At 37.8% G+C, this 18733-nt stretch overlaps 1 protein-coding gene across 7 annotated transcripts in view; it reads left to right on the forward strand.

The window, feature by feature from the left end:
• hhat (hedgehog acyltransferase) overlaps positions 1–18733 on the forward strand; it is a 238649-nt gene that overhangs the window by 51545 nt on the left and 168371 nt on the right. For all 7 annotated transcript variants that reach the window (XM_043695744.1, XM_043695743.1, XM_043695745.1 and 4 more), the window contains one exon: positions 13570–13605. In XM_043695744.1, the coding sequence (XP_043551679.1) occupies positions 13570–13605 (36 nt within the window). The remainder of the gene's footprint in view (positions 1–13569; positions 13606–18733) is intronic.

Genomic DNA, 18733 nt, shown 5'->3' on the forward strand with positions numbered 1-18733 from the left:
AGGCAGGTGGGGGCGGTTGGGAGCTGGCGGGGTTCGGTATTGGACGGGATTGGGGATGGGGGGACGGGGGGGCGGTGTTGGACGGAGGCGGGGTTGGACGAATGCAGGGGATGAGGAAGGGGCGGGAACGCACGGGATGTGGGGGAGGAGGAGGAGGGGTTTGGGGGCTTGCGCGCAGTGTGTTGCTGCCTAGTCTCGTGAACAGGGAGCAGACTTCACAGAAAACTCTGAGCCCCAGAGGAAAGGCATTGAATCAATTAACCAAATAATCAATTATCTGAACGTAACAGTGCCCGTCCATCTTGTTCAGATAATCGAGATTCCTCTGTACATAGTGAATAATTAGGATATGGATTGCAGTATCTGGAAGTGTGCTGGAGGGAAGTTCAATTGAGGCATTCAATTGAACTTCCTGAGAGAGATTGGCTAATTGTTTTTATTTAAATAATGTGCAGGGCTACAGGGAAAAGATAGGAGAATGATGCTGAGATAACATAATTAGAGACCCCATGCAGGCACAATACACCAAATGGGCCTTCTACTGCACTGTTTTAAAAAGGAATCTGAGTCCAAGTTTGTTTAGAAAATAAACCGATCAACTTGAGGGGAAAAACCGTGCTGATTCATATTTAAATGTTGCAGAGGGGTTGGTGCAAGGTGAATAGGAGCTAAAGTACTACTGTGCACTAAGTTTTGTTATATATTGTTAGTATATAGTCTGTAAATGATGTGCTTTTACAAACATGGTAATTGTATTAAAACAATTTAAGGCACTTTTTAAAAATGTTGCATATGTGAAAAATCTAAAACGAAAACAGAAAACACTTAAGTAAACAATTCGCCCATCAAGCACTTGCAAAGAGAAGACTTTTCAGGTATATGTTGTGTTCCTGAAGCAGAAACTCAGGGTGCATGAGAATAAAATCAAAGCTCTTGATTATCATTTTTAATTTTCTAGAACTGGCTATTATAGCACAGTGTAACTGAGAATTTTCTTTTGACAAAACAGCTTAAATAATTTAACATCTACTACTCAAATATGGTGGTTTGACATTTTTCAGCTGTTAAAGAAACTCCAGCAAGTTACTTTTTTTAAAGTAGTAAGGAATATCCTGAACAGAAATAGTTTTAAAAAAACACTCTAAAACAGTTCCCCCTTGCAGAGATTCCTGGCAGATTTCTTTTTGTGATGATGCACAAATTAGTTTAAGCAGAAGTTCAATCTGGATTGTTGTTGGCACCCAAAAGAGGTACTCAACCCAGATCTCTCAATGTTCTGAAGAAGCTGCTTTTTGGAATGAACCTGATGTAGTTGTATACAAGTAATCTGTTAAATATATAAAAGATCCATTTCAGTGGAGTAACGATCAGACATTCAGTTTGATGTTAATTGAAATACTGCAAATGCATTTGATGCAATTTGTATTTACATATTGATTACAGCCAGAGTTTCTCTGACAAACAAACTATATAAACTAAAAGGAGGAATTTGAAAGTTTTGACAATCTTGCTTCAGAACTTGAAACTTCTAGTCAAAAAAACATTGAATACAGAAATGTGCTAACATAAAGAGACAATCTAATCATTGTCAAAAGCAGGCAAATATTGGTCTAAATATGCAATAGAGAAATAGAAACTCACTAACAATTAAGTAATGCAAAACAGCAATTTGAAGGTCAGGAATGAAAAAGAACTTTGCTTGCAAAGTGCAAGTTGTCATTGTCTCTGTTATGCTGATTGAGAAGAACACCCAGTCTACTAATGTGGTGAGCATTTTCACAGTGAAGTCATTCATTATCAAGGGAACCAGTATATTTTATTAAGAATGTATGTCACTGAATTAATTCCAGACAGTAAGATATATAAGAAATGACACCTTTTGATATTTGCAAACATGTGTGTGTGTGCACTTATACATTGTGATAGAAAGTATATGATTAAATGTAATTTTGACAGTTTAGATATCAAAATGGTGGCATATTGATGTTGGTTACTTTTGTGAGGGGTCTAAAAACAAAGTCAGAGAGCTGATAACTACAAGCCCCCTGGAGTGTTAATGGAGTATTGTTTGTTTATACTGTGAGGTTTACAAGCAGTAAGCACTGAAAGGCATTCGCTTGTTTTTTGCTTTAAGATAATCAAAGATTGGTTTCATCTTAGAAAAACTCAGATTGAATAATTTTAGAAGAGACATGATTCGGGTCAGAAACAAGTATAGTTTTTCTCCTTGGAAAAAGTAAAGGACAGTTCAGGGAAAACAGTTACCTAATGTAAACATTTACTTTGCTAAACTTCCAGACCAAGACAGTTCAGTTAGAAATCTCCAGATTATCATAAGACTGTGAAAGGGTAAGTTTTCAGTTTCGTAAGTATTCATGTAAGATTACTTTACAGTTCACAGTACAACTGGGCAGTCACAGTTAAGTCAAACCTAAAGGTTTGATGCCGAATGATAATTTATCTTGATTTGAAATGTTATAAAGTAATGGTTTTGTGAAAAGATGAGATTTTATAATGTGTTTTGGGTCTTAAGATCTTTCAAACTGTTTCTTCAAATTTAGATAGCTTAGTTTGTTTTTTTTCAGTTTGTGTAATGAACTTCAGTTTCATTGTCAAAATCTGAAACCTATATGTTTGTTTTATTGAATGGCCAACTTGTTAGTGCATAAGAAGACAGTCGAGCCAGTTTTCATTCTGGGATCTGACATGTCCAGTACTAACATCAGCTGGGATCATAACAATTAGACTTTCGCTAGATTTGAGCTCATTGAACTTAAGAGGAATTCTATGTCACTTTTAAAGAAACGGGGTGAATGGAGGCTCTGAAGAAAATGCAGGAGTATTGCTGTGAAGATTAGATTTAACGATGGCTTTGAGTATTGCTAAGAGTTTTCTGTGAATGGATGACATAACATTGAATCATTTGAAATCTTTGCAAACGGCTAGGCTAAGAGAATTAAAAGATAAGTTGAAAGTTAAGTAAAAGCACAACTTCATAAGGAGCATATGCTTTAAGTGATTATCCAACATTTAGAATTAGAAAAGTGGAAACCTGAAATTGAGATGCCAAAGCTACAGTTGGCTAAGATATGGTTAGAAATGAAGAAAAAAAAAGAAAAAGGAGATGAAAATAGGAATGGAAAGGAAGTAAGACTAGGAAATAAGAACGATTGAAATGAATAGGGAGGAAGGAAAAAACACCAATAGAAAAAGAGATGGAATTAAAGCATGAACTTAAAAGAGATCAGGCAACTAGCCAACAGGAATTGGCCAGACAATAGCTTAAAGAAGTAAAGTAAAGGTTGTATTTGAGAGGATGATTCTGATTCCAGTGAGGGATTTGATTTAACTAAAAATCTGTTTTAGATTTTAAATCTAAATTTACTGAGACTGGAGTCTAAAGATATTACACCTCATTTGAAAAGGTAGTTGGACAGATGTTTGGACCTCAATGTTAAAGAGTGCTTTGACTTCCACAGCTGTGACCATATATGTAAGAACAATCAGCAGATTGTGAAACTGGAAAAAAGCAATACTATGAACTTGTCCCCATAGTTTAACAATTAGCATTTAGAATGACAAGAAAAAATATACAGTCAGAAATTTGCAGAGCTTGCAAGAGAAAAGAAAATGTTGTAGGATCACTGGTTTCAATTACTCAAGCTAGAGAAGTGTTTTAAAAATCTAAGGGAAATTATGATTATGGAAGAATTCATCAATAGCATTCTTGAAATCCTAAAAATGCATGTAGATGAGCTCAAGTATCAAAATTCTGAGAAGCAACAGTTCTGGCATGAAATCTAACACACACGGTTACATGTGGAAAGATGGTTATTTTTGTATCGATATGGAAATTAGAGGAATAGAATATCTGAAGGTGGAAGAAGTACTAGTCCTAGAGACCAAATAGGAAGATGCCAGAGTATTAAAGGAGAAGAGCTAGAACCAAAAACTAAAGAAACGTAGCGAAAATAACATGCCTCTATTGTAGTAAAACCAAAGTGCTTGAAGTTAAGTGGGCGCCCAGTTATGGTAGCAGAAAAGTCAAAGGAATCTTCAGAAAAGGGGGCATCAGGAAAGAAAATGGACATTAAACCTGTAGCAGTGGTTGAATATGTTCACTTTAAATGGGAGAGAAAAGAAATGATTCCTAGCAGTCAGGAAAATTGTTCATCGAATATTAATAGAGAATCAGACCACAATAGTTTCTGAATACTTAATTAAAATGAGAGGTGTTTCCTTACTGAGGTTTGGTGCTGAGTCAATTGCTTTTAGTCATTTATATAAATGATTTTGATGTGAATATAAGAGGAGTTGTAGTGGACATCGAAGAAGGTTGCTTCGGAGTACAACAGAATTTTGATCTGATGGGGCAGTGGGCCACGGAGTGGCAGGTGGAGTTTAATTAATTCAGATAAATGTGAGGTGCTGCATTTTGGAAAGACAAATTAGGGCAGGACTTGTACTCTTAATGGTAAGGTCCTGGAGAGTGTTGCTGAACAAAGAGACCTTGGAGTGCAGGTTCATAGCTCTTTGAAAGTGGAATCACAGGTAGATAGGATAGTGAAGAAGGCGTTTGGAATGCTTTCCTTTATTAGTCAGTGCGTTGAGTATAGGAGTTGAGAAGTCATGTTATGGCTGTACAGGACATTAGTTAGGCCACTTTTGGAATATTGCATGCAATTCTGGTCTCCCTGCTACAGGAAGGATGTTGGGAAACATGAAAGAATTCAGAAAAGACTTCCAAGGATGGAGGGATCTGAGCTATAGGGAGAGGCTGAGTAGGCTGTGGCTATTTTCCCTAGAGCTGAGGGGTGATCTTACAGAGGTTTATAATATCATGATGGGTGTGGATAGGGTAAATACTTTAAGGTCTTTTCCCCAGAGTGGGGGAGTCCAAAACTAGAGGGCATAGGTTTAAGGTGAGGGGAAAGGTTTAAAAGAGACCTAAGGAGCATGAATAGGAAGGGTTTGGAGGGATAAGAGTCAAATGCTGGTAAATGGGACTACATTTATGTAGGATATTTGGTTAGCATGGTCAAGTTGGACAGAAGGATCTGTCTGTGTGCTGTACATCTATATGACTGTATGATCATGAGACGTGCAATAAACAGATCCCAAATTAAGTGTAATGTGAATAGCCAACTCAGGAATTAATTCAGAGTCAATACCTGAGTGTGATTACTTGAACTAAGTAGGAAGTGAAACAAAAATATCAGAATAATTGAAATTAACTATAAGAGTAAGGATGTTTCGTGTCAATCATACAGGGCATTGGTGACACCACATCTCAAATGCACTGTGCAGTTTTTGTTTCCCTATTTAAGAAAGGACGTAAATGCATTTTAGATGGTTTGGAGGAGATTGATACCTAGAATGAGGAGGTTGTCTTATGAAGATAGGCTGGGCTTGGTTTAATTTCATTGAGTGTATAAGATCCTAAATAGTTTTGACAAGATGGACATGGAAAGGATGATTCGTCTTAGTTGAGTCATGATCTAGAGTGCACTACTTTAAAGTTAGTAGTGGTTCTTTTAGGACAGACAAGAGAAGGAATTGTTCCCCCTGAGGCTTGTGTAATTTTCGAACACTTTGCCTTAGAAAGTGATGGAGGCTGGGTCACTGAATATTTTCAAGACAGTTCTGGATAAATTCTTGTTAATCAGGTGTTTTGGACTAGGCCAGACCTCAAAACAATTTTAAACAGGTAGCCAAGACTGTAATTTTGCTATTTGTTTAGCTAGATGTATAGTGGATATTCCCATTGTAAATTAGCTGGGTCGACGGCCAAGTTTTAAAAAACAAAATTTATTTATAAAATTCCAGAATGAAACACAAAGAGCAGAAAATTAGAATACCCGATAACTTATCCTGTCCAAACCCGACTTAATGATGTTGTTCCAAAAACACACACATCCCTTAGCACAAACAGTAAAAAATGGCACAGGCTTACAGTTTGCAAGGAGAGAGAGTAGTCCAGCAGCATGTTTCACACAACCCCTGCCGTAACTAAACTGAAGTTCTGAACTGAACTAAAGAGCTGGCCACACCCCCTTTACTATATTGTTTCGTTAAGACATGAAAGGCTTAGGCTTGAGGTATCATCTGTTTAGGGGGTAAACAAAAAGAGCCCAAATAAACCATTCATCTCTGCACCAACTCAGCCATTTTGGAGCTTAGGCTGTTTTACAGTCCCACTGGAAAAAAAACCAAGGATGCAGTACCTTTGAGAAAAAGGAACAGCTTTGAGAAAAGGATCAGCTTTGTGTCACGGGGGATCCAAAGCCTATTGGGATAGATGGGATTGTGGAATTCAAACCAAAAAAAATCAATCATGATCTTTTTGAATGGTAGAGCAGGCTTAAGGGACCAAATGGTCGATTTCTAGTTCTATTTAGTATGCTCACATGTTCCAGCAATTAACCAATCAAATCACTGAGGCATATTGTATTCAGCCCACCTGGGAAGAACATTTACAGCAATTTACTAGATAGTTTCATCATTTTAAACATGCATAGAAATTAAAAGGAAAATTTAAGGCAGGGTTTAGGAAACCACTGGAAAGAAAAGGTTATTTCTGAAAAGGTGTGTCCCTGGAAAGAAAGGATTAAGGAAAGTGATGAGAAGGCAATTGGATTGTTTTATTCGGCTTATACATTCTTAATGTTCTTTTTAGGTTACATATTTCACACATTCTGCTTAAAGTTGGATTATACATAGCTTGAGCTATCTCTTAGTTTACAAAGAGCACTCGTCCACATTTGTGCTCACGTGTGGACAAGTTTCATATCTGGCTGATTTATTCTTGATAATAAGCTAGAAAGCCAGAGACCACCCATTTTAAGTATTTCCTGGACCAATAGCCTCATTTTTAGGGATCAGTTAACTAATTGGATATTTTTGGGATTGCTGTCTATTTAAAGGTATTTCCCCTGAAACGCTGTTGTTAGATTAAAGGGCCAGAAATTCATCAGTGCCACTGAACGTGGTGGTTACTGGGGACTGAACCTGGAAGGATTGGCCCCAAGAGTGGATGGATGTTACTGCTGGGAACCCACCTTTATGCAAAGTATGTAAGTTGCACTCACCCACCTCCCCACAAGCCTGCTGAGATGCCAGCAGATTAACCAGGCTGTGCATGTGCTTTCTCAGATAGCGGAGGACCCAATCAGTGCTAAATTGCCTCTGTTCATGGGAAGAGACCCTTAACTGGCTCAGTTGATTTCCTGGCAGGAGGGTCATCTTGTGCTTTCCGCATCATTGGTTGAATGAAATGGTGGCGGGAAGATGATAAGCTATGCAGCCACCACCCTCTCTCATCATTTTTTAGCTGCTCTGCCTACCAGCTTGTCATCTTAACTGTGTAACATCAAAGAACAAATAGAACTAAAACAAAATCAAATACTGCTCTTTCAGAATTACACAGTGTGACTTTTTGAAATGAAAATGAAGTAATCCTGCTTTATTCCAACAGAAATGGAATGCAACTGTAAGAAACTCAGATATTTTACTTTTTTTTAGCTTGTTCCAACTAGGAGGAGGCAGTGGTGTAATGATCATGTCACTGGATCTATAAGTCAAAGGCCCAGGCTAATGCTCTAGGGAGTTGGGTTCAAATCCCACCTCAGCAGTTAAAAAACTAAATTAGAAGCATTAAACCACTGTTGGTTGGGTGAAAGCTCACCTAATTCATTAATATCCTTTAGCAAAAGAGATCTCCCAATCCCTATCTCATCTGTCTTATATACAAATCCAGACCCAAAGCGATGTGGTCACTTTGAACTGATCTAGAAAAGCACTCTGCATCAAGCCACAACAAAATCTTAAAAGAGGGAGCCTTCAAGAAGGAGGCACACCACCACTTTCTCATGGATAACTAGTGATGGGCAATAAATGTTAGCTCATCCAGCAACACCCTCCACTTGGGTCTGAGTATTCAACAAGTAGCAGGTATTGGGAGAACTTGGGGTACTGAAAATGTGTGACCACAATCTAAACTTTAACATTGTAGTTCTAAAATGAATATGGAGTTTTTCAAGCTGATTGTGAACCATCAATCCATATATTGTCATTCATTTCTTGTTTGCCACTGTACTCCATACTGAACAAGCAAACTGACAGGCTTGTGGAAACGGTGTTCATACACTTAGATCAAAACTGGCATCTTGATCCGTGTAGTCACTGAGTGTGATGTCAGTAAATTAAAATAGAAATGTGTTACACTTGGTTTAATTTTATTCCATATTTGTTCAACAACATGTTTGTGTTGCATCTTTATGAATACGAAATACTTCACTGTAAATTGGTTGCTTTCAGAAATCATTATATTCCCTCTAATGTGTTACCAGTGCTTACATAACAATAAAGATCCAATTTGTTCAACTTAGTTTTTAATGGATTTGCCAATGAGAAAAGGCAGAAATCATTATAGTTGTTCAACTCCATCTTGGAAATTGGCTGAAAGATTTTACATATTTTCGTAGGACAAATAGATATTGAATTGCATGTATTTTCTACTCTGTGATATTGATATGGAACACTGAGTTAAGTATTTATTTCAGAGTGGTAAAATAAACAAAGCTGTACTGAGAAAATCAAATATAGTTCTGTAAATTATTAATTTTTCTATGCTTTTTCCCTTCTTCAATCCTGAAAGTGCTAGTCTTGCCAAGAAACCCATAACACTCACTCCATTGTTGCCAAATGTCATTTGAAGACAATGAAAAAATGGCACTGTGACAATAAAAACCTCGTAATTCAAAGAAAAAGATCCTCTATTTTAAGAATGGCAGTGTGTTGGATTAGTACCCACAATATGATGACTTATCAGAAATTTCTTATGAAAATTATTTTAAGACCGTATTTACAGCTTGAAACAGTGGAATCTGTTCATCAGAAGAAGTCTAATGACTACAATCACAAACATTTCTCCCATGCTCACAAGTACAAAGGAGTCTCTTTAAAGTATTTAAATAATGCAGAAATTCAGAGGGATAGAGAACATGGTCTGCACTAAATCAATAATGTGGTGGAAAGATTTTTTTGAAAGCATGTATACATGTTCAGGAACAAATCTCACACCCATGATAAGGTAGCTGAGAGAGTGCTACAAGTTGTAGTACAGAGAGCAGTGAAAAAGTAAGATGGTAGTGAATGACTGAAAAGTACTTTATATAAAATATATTTGGAATCCATAAAATAGGGAGTGCAAGACTGAAATAGGAGTCTGATGAACAGAGATGTGGCAAAATAGATCGTAGTTTGCATGAGAAAATGTTTTGTAGCATTACAGTTGATTTGCTATTCAGCAGTAGAAAGTCAGCAATGATAGATAGGTAAAGTCATGATGTACTAAAAGGCAAGACAGACATATTGGTGGATGATATAGTAATCAAAGAGTGTCTTGGTGACAGATCAGGTACGAGGGAAGAACTGTAAGTTTAGCATCAACTTTCTAAGGTTTGTTGTACCAGCTGTGACCTTGGTGTCAGTCGGGAAAACATACAGATGATCACCAACAATCTGTTCTGGTCCACCCAAATCGATGTGACGATCAAGAAAACACGTCAATGTCTCTACTTCCTCAGGAGGTTAAGGAAGTTTGAAATGTCTACAAGGACTCTTACCAATTTTATAGATGCACCATAGAAAGCCACCTATATGAATACATCACAGTGTGGTATGGCAACTGATCTTCCCAAGACCGAAAGAAACTACAGAGTCGTGAACACAGACCAGTCCATCATGCAAACCAGCCTTCCATCCATTTGCTTGCATCTGTACTTTGTGCTGTCTCGGGAAAGTAACCAACATAATCAAAACTCCTCCCACTCCACTTATACTTTTTTTTTCCTCCCTCTTCCGTCAGCTAGAAGATACAGAAGTTTGCATACGTGTACAAATAGATTCAAGAACAGCTTCTTCTCTGCTGTTATCAGACTTTTGAATTCTGATCTCTCTCTCTGCACCTTCTCTGCGACTATAACACTGTATTCTGCTTTCTGTTCTGCTACCCTGGTGCGCTTTGTATGGTATGATCTGCCTATATGGCATACAAAATAACACTTTTCGCTATCTCAGTACATAGGACAACAATCAGTCAATCAATTGATCAGAGATATGTTGATGTTTGCAGAAGCCAGAGAAGATGTAATTTGCCAACATTAAAGAGCTTTTGCTCATTTAATTCTTAATGTCATGTAGGCTGTTGGAGACTATGGCATCAGCTGGGGAAGAAAGTGGAGAAAAAAAAAGACCGATCATCATTGGATGTACATGAACCTTCTCCTGGATAACATTGGTGAGGAAAAGTATGTTAATGACAGAAATGGGAAGGAATTCCAAGGAATGGTGCAGCAGGAAAGAGCACTTTTGGCATCAAAGGAAGAGAAGTCTCATTAGAAGAGAATGATGAGAGAAGGAGGATCATATTTAAGAGGCAATAATATCTTCCATTTCTTGAACAGGAAAGCAACTGTTGGTCTTGGGGGGTACTTGGATAAGATGGGCATAGGATTGAGGTGTGGTGATCCTGGATAGAGAAAGGATGCAGCTAACTTGGAGGGTATTTATATAGATTGTTTCAGGTTTATTCTTGATTTGGCTATCAGAATTGTGTTGCTGCATTTGTTCTACTGCTGCAGTTTGAATTACATAGACTACTCATGTCTTATGAAATGTTTAGCATAGTACTTTAGTTTGAAGATAAATATTTCAGTTTAGTTACAGGGGTCTATTGAATTTATTTTTTTCATTTCAGCTATTTAGGGAAATGTCTACTAATATGAAAGAGTTAAACATGCATTAAATTCTCTGGTTGTTTATAAAGAAGCGAGACAGCGCTGTTAGTTGTTAGGTGGCCTGTGGACTCCTTTGATCTTGTTATTGAAACTCCTGTCCTTTCCTGTCGGCTTTGCATTTGTGTACCAACTCGCATCATTAGCTTTGACTGTCAATGGAGAGGGTGAATAGGCAACTGGTTCCTTGACTGCAAAGTGCTGCTCTGTGCTAGCAAGATTAAAAACTCAGGATGTGGAAGATCAATATCTCAAACTGTCCTGTTTGATTGCAAACAGTAGTACAATGCCTTTTCTATCACCCAGCATTTACTTGCCTTTATAGCTTATTTAAGTATTTGGTGAAACACTGAATCCAAATTATATTATTTTCACTATTGCAATTATTTTCAATTAAGCTTGTAGTTTGCAATTTTTTAAATGTCATGTGTAAACCAACTGAATAGTTGGCTTTTATGAAGCCAACTATTTATGTAGTCTGTAGTTCCTGATAAACCACTTCTGCATCCATCATTTAGATAATCAAGCTAAATGTAATATCTCCAAGTTTGCAGATTATGCAAAGTTGGGGGAGAGATTAAACTATGTTACAGAGATGCTTCAGTGTGATCTGCTCTGGCATTAAGGCTGCAGTTGACTGGATGTGGTGTCAAGGAGTCCTGTCAAAACTAGAGTCAATATGAATCACTGGAAAGCTCGCTTGTAGTGGGAGCCATATCTAGCATAAAGGAAGATGGTTGTGGTTGTTGGACGTCAGTCATCTCAGCTCCAGGACATCTTTGCAAGAATTCCTTTGGTGGTCTCCTTGTTCCTACCATCTTCAACTGCTTCATCAATGACCTTCCCTCTATTATAAGCTCAGAAATGTGCATGTTTGCCAGTGATTGCACAATGTTCAGCACCATTCGCAACTTCTCAGATAATGAAGCAGTCCATGTCCCAAATGCAGCATGATCTGGATAATATCCAGTCTTGCGGTGACAAGTGGCAAGTACATTGCCTGACACTTGGGTGGCATGAATGACCATCTCCAGCAAGAGAAAATCTAACCATTGGCCTTTAGCATTCAATGGTAGTACTGTTACCGAATCCCTACTGTCATCAACCTCAGGGTACTACCAACCAGAAGCTGAAGTGAATTAGCCATATAAATACTGTAGCTACAAGAGAAAATAAGAGGTCAACAATACTCGAGCAGTTTGCTACCTTCGGACAAAGCAGTTCACTTGATTGGCACCACTTCCATAAACATTTACTTCCTCCATAACCATTCACTCCTTCCACAACCATGTCTGAGTGGTACAGTGGTTCAGTGGTTAGCACTGCTGCCTCTCAGTGCCAGGGACCCATGTACAATTCCCGCCTCGAGCGATTGTCTGTGTGGAGTTTGCACATTTTCCCAATGTCTGTGCGGGTGCTCCGGTTTCTTCCCACAATCCAAAGATGTGCCGGTTAGGTGAATTGGTCAAGCTAATTTGTCCATAGTGTTAGGTGTATTAGTCTTTGAGGGAGTGGTGGGGGGGAATGGGTCTGGGTGGGTTACTCTTCAGAGGGTCAGTGTGGACTTGTTGGACTGAAGGGCCTGTTTCCCTACTGTAAGAAATTTTAAAAAAATCTACACTGTACTGCAATCATTCAGCAAGTCTCCTTATACAGCATCTTTCCATCTCTAAGGATAAGGGCAGCAAATACATGAAAACACTACAATGTGCCAGTTTCCTCCAAGCCATTCACCATTCTCACTTGTTGCGGATCAAAATCCTTGAAATCCCTCTCCAATGACATTGTGGAGTGTCTATACCAAATGGACTGCAGCTCACCACACCTTCTCAAGGGCAACTGATGGTGGCTAATAAATGTTGGCCCAGCCAGCAATGTAAATAAATAAAAATAATTCCTTTCTCCATCTGAGAGTCTGGATTATGAATTTCTACTGAGTATATCATATTTGAGATTGATTGGTAACATTGGTAGATGATGATTTGGCTTTTAATTGTTCGGAAGGAGTGTTATAGACCTGAAATGTTAATTTTTCTTTCTGTCCACTGATGTTGCCAGACCTGCTGAGCATTTCCAGCAATTTGTTTCTTTTTCTGATTTCCAGCATCCACAATTCATTGTTTCTTTTTTGGCATTTAATTGTGTTGGAAGACCTGCAATGGCTGTGTCATGATAGGTCTTAATCTTCAGCTATGACTGTTAAATCTAACGCACAGTGTTTGTGCTAGGTTACAAGAACTTTACTATGTTGAACATATTTACACACACTGTCACAAAATGTCTTTTTTTTCAAAGAATTAATTCACATTTTGCTGTGAATGTAAAAAGCATTAAACTTGAAATTTTCATTTAGTTGTATTCTGTGGGTTGGGAATTTTGTGTGAAGGGGAAATTATTTAGTGAATGTATACCTGTGCTTGGATTAAATTTTTTTTTAAAATTGCTGGTAGTGAAGACATTGTTCAAAAAGTACAACTTGTGGGTTGTTTTAAATAATATTTGTCTAATTTGATTTAATTCCAACAATCAATAATGTCAACATCTTAATTGACTCATTTTGAAAAATAGTCATATTTAGTATCACGAATTATGATATTTTAATTATTTCAGTGCATAAACAGCAGGATAAATAGCATTTGAATTTATGAAAAAATATTCCCATGTTTATAATTAATTGTGATTAGCCATTTTACTGTTTACAGTTAGACACTTGAAACTCATGCCCTAGTCTACACTTTGTTTTAATTAAAACTCTTATTTCCCTCTACTCTAGGGAGTTTGATGTTGGATTACACCGTTGGTTGGTAAGGTAAAGTTCAGCATTTTAAAATTTATAATTTCCAAGTTGTTAAACCAGGTTTCTGTAACTGCACTTTTTCTTTAGATCCAGAGAATTCTGAATCACTCAGAATTCATTTAAATTTTATCTGACCCTCTATGATGCTGAAGCAACATTGAATATTTGACAGTAATAAATTAGTTCGAAGTTTTCTATCAGTTTGCATGCTGAGTAGCAGATTTGAACCTTTGGGGCATGGTATTGGATGCAATTCTTTACTAAATTAAATGATTATATGCATTAAATGCAGTTTCACTATTTCTATGATTTTTATGTTTTGAAATGAACATGTATTTTTAAAATTGCAAATTCGGCTTTTCAGGAGTTTTTCTCAATACGTGCTTTTAGGTCAGATCAGTGACCATAATTCACACTACACCTCACTTGGATTAAATTGACTTGAGTCCATTGGTTTATGCTGACCTGTTTTGACAGCACATTCCTGCAGGGTTGCATGTTGATACTTTGGCCTGCATTTCAGTACTGATGTTGTCTTTTCCTCTTGAAGTATTTGTCAGCTTATTTCCTGTAATTCCAAAGGATGGGTTTTATTTGAAGTCCTAAATTTGTCCTTGTATGTTGAAGGAACGCAAGGTTTGCAACATTAGACTTACACTAGTTACTTAAGAAATTCATGTGGAAAAACAAACTACCATAGCCAGAGTATAGGATTTGAGTATGCAATCTAAAAATATTGACAAGCTTGTACGTTATTGAAAATTACATTTGAAGTGTTAGACATTTATTACTTCTCGTGCCAAACTGAATGTTGGTGGATCATTTTACTTATGTTTTTGAATATATAACTTCTCATGTTAAGATGTTTTCTGCCCCTTCTTCCCATTTCTGTCATGGATTGCATATGCTTTGTGCCTAAGAAGGGAAGTGGGTGAGTGACTGTCAAGTCACTAACAACAATACACTTGAAGAAGCTCCAGGAGGAATTCAAGACTAGCTCCCTGAAGGCTCTTTATCCAGTTTTCTATCATAAATGGAGAATGATAGTGGGAATCCAGCAAAGAGTGCATTTTAGAAACAAATTCAATAGGCGACCATCATATTAAGTTATTTGTGTTGAGCTAAATGAGGTGAGGTGGTGGCTAAATGAGGTGAGCAGTGTTACACAAATTAAAGGAAGTGAAGCTGTTTCATATCACCAAGATCTGGTTCATCCTTGAGTTAATAGTTGGAAAGGTTATGAAACCAGAAGAGAGTGCAGTTCAAAATAAGGAAAGAAAAATTATAGCTTGGAACTCTGCAGTGTATACCTCCTTTGCTGCCCTCTCAATGCCTGCCCACCATCTGCAAGGCACAAGTCAGGAGTGTATTGGAATACTGGGGGAAGTGATTGTATTATCGCTAGATTATTAATCTAGTAACTCGGCTAATAATCTGGGAACCCAGGTTCAAATCAGATGGTGGAATTTGAATTCAATAAAAAAAAGTTTGGAATTAAGCATCACTGACCATGAAACCATTGCTGATTGTCAGAAAAATCAATCTGGTTCGTTAATATCCTTCAGGGAAGGAAATGTGCTATCCTCACCTGGTCTGGCCTGCATATGACTCCAGAGCCACAGAAATATGATTCTCAGTTGCCCTCTGAAATGACCAAACAAGCACTCTGTTCAAAGGCAGCTAGGGACAGGCAATAAATGCTGGGCAGCCAGCGATGTCAACATCCCACCATTGAATATAAAACCCTTTTTTTTAATTGAATGCAGCTCCAATGTCACTCAGAAAAATCAACATTTTCCAAGAGAAAACAGCCTACTAAATTGCAACACCTTAGACGTTCACTCCCACCATACACTTACTGTAGCATTTGTATGTATCATATATAAGATGCACTGATGCCTTTTTGTCAGCGCCTTCTGAACCTGCAGTTCCTACTACCTAGAAGGATAATGGCAACTAATGTATGGAAACACTACTTGTTAGTTCTCCCCAACCATGCACCATCCTCACTTGGAACTATATCACAATTCCTTCACTGTATCAAAATCCTGGGATTCCCTTCCTGACAGCATTGTGAACATAGCAAAACCCCGTGGAGTTCAGCAACTCAAGAAGGCAGCTCACCACCATTTCTTAAGGAACTTGGAGATGATTAACAAATGCTGGCCTAGCCAGTATTGCTCACATTCTGTGAAAGAATGTTTTGAAACTCCTTGGTAAGTATTGGGGCACAGGGAAACAGAAATTACTACGCAGAAATGCTGACTTCTTGAAAGAGACCAAGCTATTTTGGTTACATTACACTGCTCTCTAAAGAGAACAGGTGGCAGAAGAATCTACTACAGAGTCGTGGGCACATAATCTAGATTGATATTTCGGTGCAGTAATATGAGGATGTGCTGCACTATCAGAAGTTTCATCATTTGCTGAGGTGTTAAACCAATCCGACTGACTTTCGCAAGTCAATTCTTGGGCAATATTTTTTTTAAGATAAGAACACTTTTCGCAGTGTTGTGGCCAAGTTTTATCTCTCAACCCCAGTCATTAAAATATATGAAAACACCTTTTTTAAATACTTTACTGTGTGCAAATTGGCTACTGTATTTCTTACATTTAAAACATACTTTTTGTTGACTGTAGTGCACTTTGCAAAGTCTTGAGTCATGAAAGGTACTATATAAATAAAACTTTATTTTTGGGTATGAGAAAAGAAAACAGTGAGCAATAAGGTTGTTATTACACCCTTGTCATTTTATTTTAAGGAATAAAATAAGTATGTGATGTATCCAAATTGGGTTAACAATTGTTGTCTGGATTAGTGGTGCTGGAAAAGCACAGCAGTTCAGGCAGCATCCGAGGAGCAGTAAAATCGACGTTTCGGGCAAAAGCCCTTCATCAGGAATACAGACAGAGAGCCTGAAGGGTGGAGAGATAAATGAGAGGAGGGTGGGGGTGGGGAGAAAGTAGCATAGAGTACAATAGGTGAGTGGGGGAGGGGATGAAGATGATAGGTCAGGGAGGAGGGTGGAGCGGATAGGTGGAAAAGAAGATAGGCAGGTAACAATCCTTAACAATCGTTGTACCAATTTAAAAAAAAATCTACTTCCAGCCCACTGGTGCAATTATCTTTCAGTGTAAATGGTGTCAGAATTTAAAATTTAGGGGAATAGAGCAAACTATTAATCACAAAGTTGGAAAGAACAATGGAAACTTACTTTCGACTATTACTGATGCTGGGCAGTAATGAATAGTGCAAGAGTTACAATGGCACTAGTGATAGCACAGCAGCCTTTACTCTATAATTTCCTTTTTTCTTTCATGCTTTATAATGATGCACACTTTTTTGAAGATCTGGACAAATTGCATAAATTTTCTTAATTCACTTTACACTAGTTTCTGTGTTGACCTTCCTAAAGTTAAGATCTGCATCTGGCTTTCCTGCAGTGTGTGTTTGTCAACAGTGAAACACTCAATAGATGTAAAACAAGCAAAATGTTTCGCCAACACAAGTGGGCTGCTGTCTCCCTACATTGAACTTTTTGCCTCTGCTGTGCCTCCTCTTTCATTGTTACAAAATGAAAGAAATTTTAGCTGTTTCGTCTTTTTGAACATGTTGGGAGGATGTTGGTGAGAACAATGGAATACATCAAGTGTTATGGAGACTCTCAGCACTAAGTGAAATAGAGCATAAAACTGGAATAAAGTATGTACAAATTTTCTTCCAAAATAAAGCACATAACACAGTCATACCAAGTAGTTGCAGGAAATTTTGGATCATATTTTATTTTTTAAGCAGTAACAACAGTTACTCAACAGTTAGTGCATGCATTGTTCAAAACATAGTCCTAAAAATTATTTTTTAAAAGTAGTTGATAGCATCCATTATTAATGTGCAATTGTTAATGTATTTGCTCTTGTGTGTGGTGACAAACTAAAAATAAATCAAAGAGCAATTATCAAACTTGATTTGAGTTAAAATTACTTAGTGTAGTGTAGAAGTATGATTTCCTTAAATATCTTCCTTGTAAAGGAATTTAATATTCCTGTTGTATGCAAAGATAAATCAGTCTCACTAATGTTAATGACTGAAGTAAATTAAATTTGTATTTCACTGTTATAAACAGATTTATATTTAATTTCTCCAATCATTTTTACTGTAATGATCTCCAAAATCCTCTGCCATTTATTTACATAGTTCTACAGCCATGCAAGTTTTGTTTATTTATGACTGTGAAACACTGGCTTATAGCATTATACTCAAATATTTAATGTACAACATTTTCCGAAGTCAACTGATATCAGCATCACAGAAATTTATGGATTTTTTTGTAAATAGTGATTTTATTTAGTGGAAAAGTCATGTGACCATGGATGTGGCTATGACTGCAAATGGAAATATTATTTGTGTAATATAGGTGGTCATGATTGAATAATGCATACTATAATGTTAGATGTCTTGATTTTTTTCTGATGTTTTGAAGAGAAGATTTATGCAGCATCATATTCTTGAAATTTCTATTAGTGACACAGTTGACATTGTCCTACTGGACTACAGAGCTGCTCTCTCGCTAGACAGAGATAATCGGTAGTGGTTTAATCTGAAGGTCGCCATGCCTCAGGTGAGTGAAGAGGTGGAGAATGAGTATCTTTCATGGTCCTTCCTTCATAATCAGTCTGTGCAAGAATTGAACACACACTGTTGGCATCACTCTGCATTGCAAACTAGTTATTCAGCCAGAAAATGTGTTGCTGGAAAAGCGCAGCAGGTCAGGCAGCATCCAAGGAACAGGATGCTGCCTGACCTCATCCAGAACCTCATCACCTCAGGGGATCTCCCATCCACCGCCTCCAACCTCATAGTCCCACAACCCCGCTCCGCCCGTTTCTACCTCCTGCCCAAAATCCACAAACCTGTCTGCCCCAGCCGATCCATTGTCTCAGCCTGCTCCTGCCCCACCGAACTCATCTCTGCATACCTTGACACGGTCCTGTCTCCCTTAGTCCAAGAACTCCCCACCTACATTCGGGACACCACCCACGCCCTCCACTTCCTCCATGATTTTCGCTTCCCCGGTCCCCAACGCCTTATCTTCACCATGGAAATCCAGTCCCTGTACACCTCCATCCCCCATCACGAAGG

Source organism: Chiloscyllium plagiosum, chromosome 9 (genome assembly GCF_004010195.1).
Source record: "Chiloscyllium plagiosum isolate BGI_BamShark_2017 chromosome 9, ASM401019v2, whole genome shotgun sequence".
Taxonomy (NCBI): Eukaryota; Metazoa; Chordata; class Chondrichthyes; order Orectolobiformes; family Hemiscylliidae; genus Chiloscyllium; species Chiloscyllium plagiosum.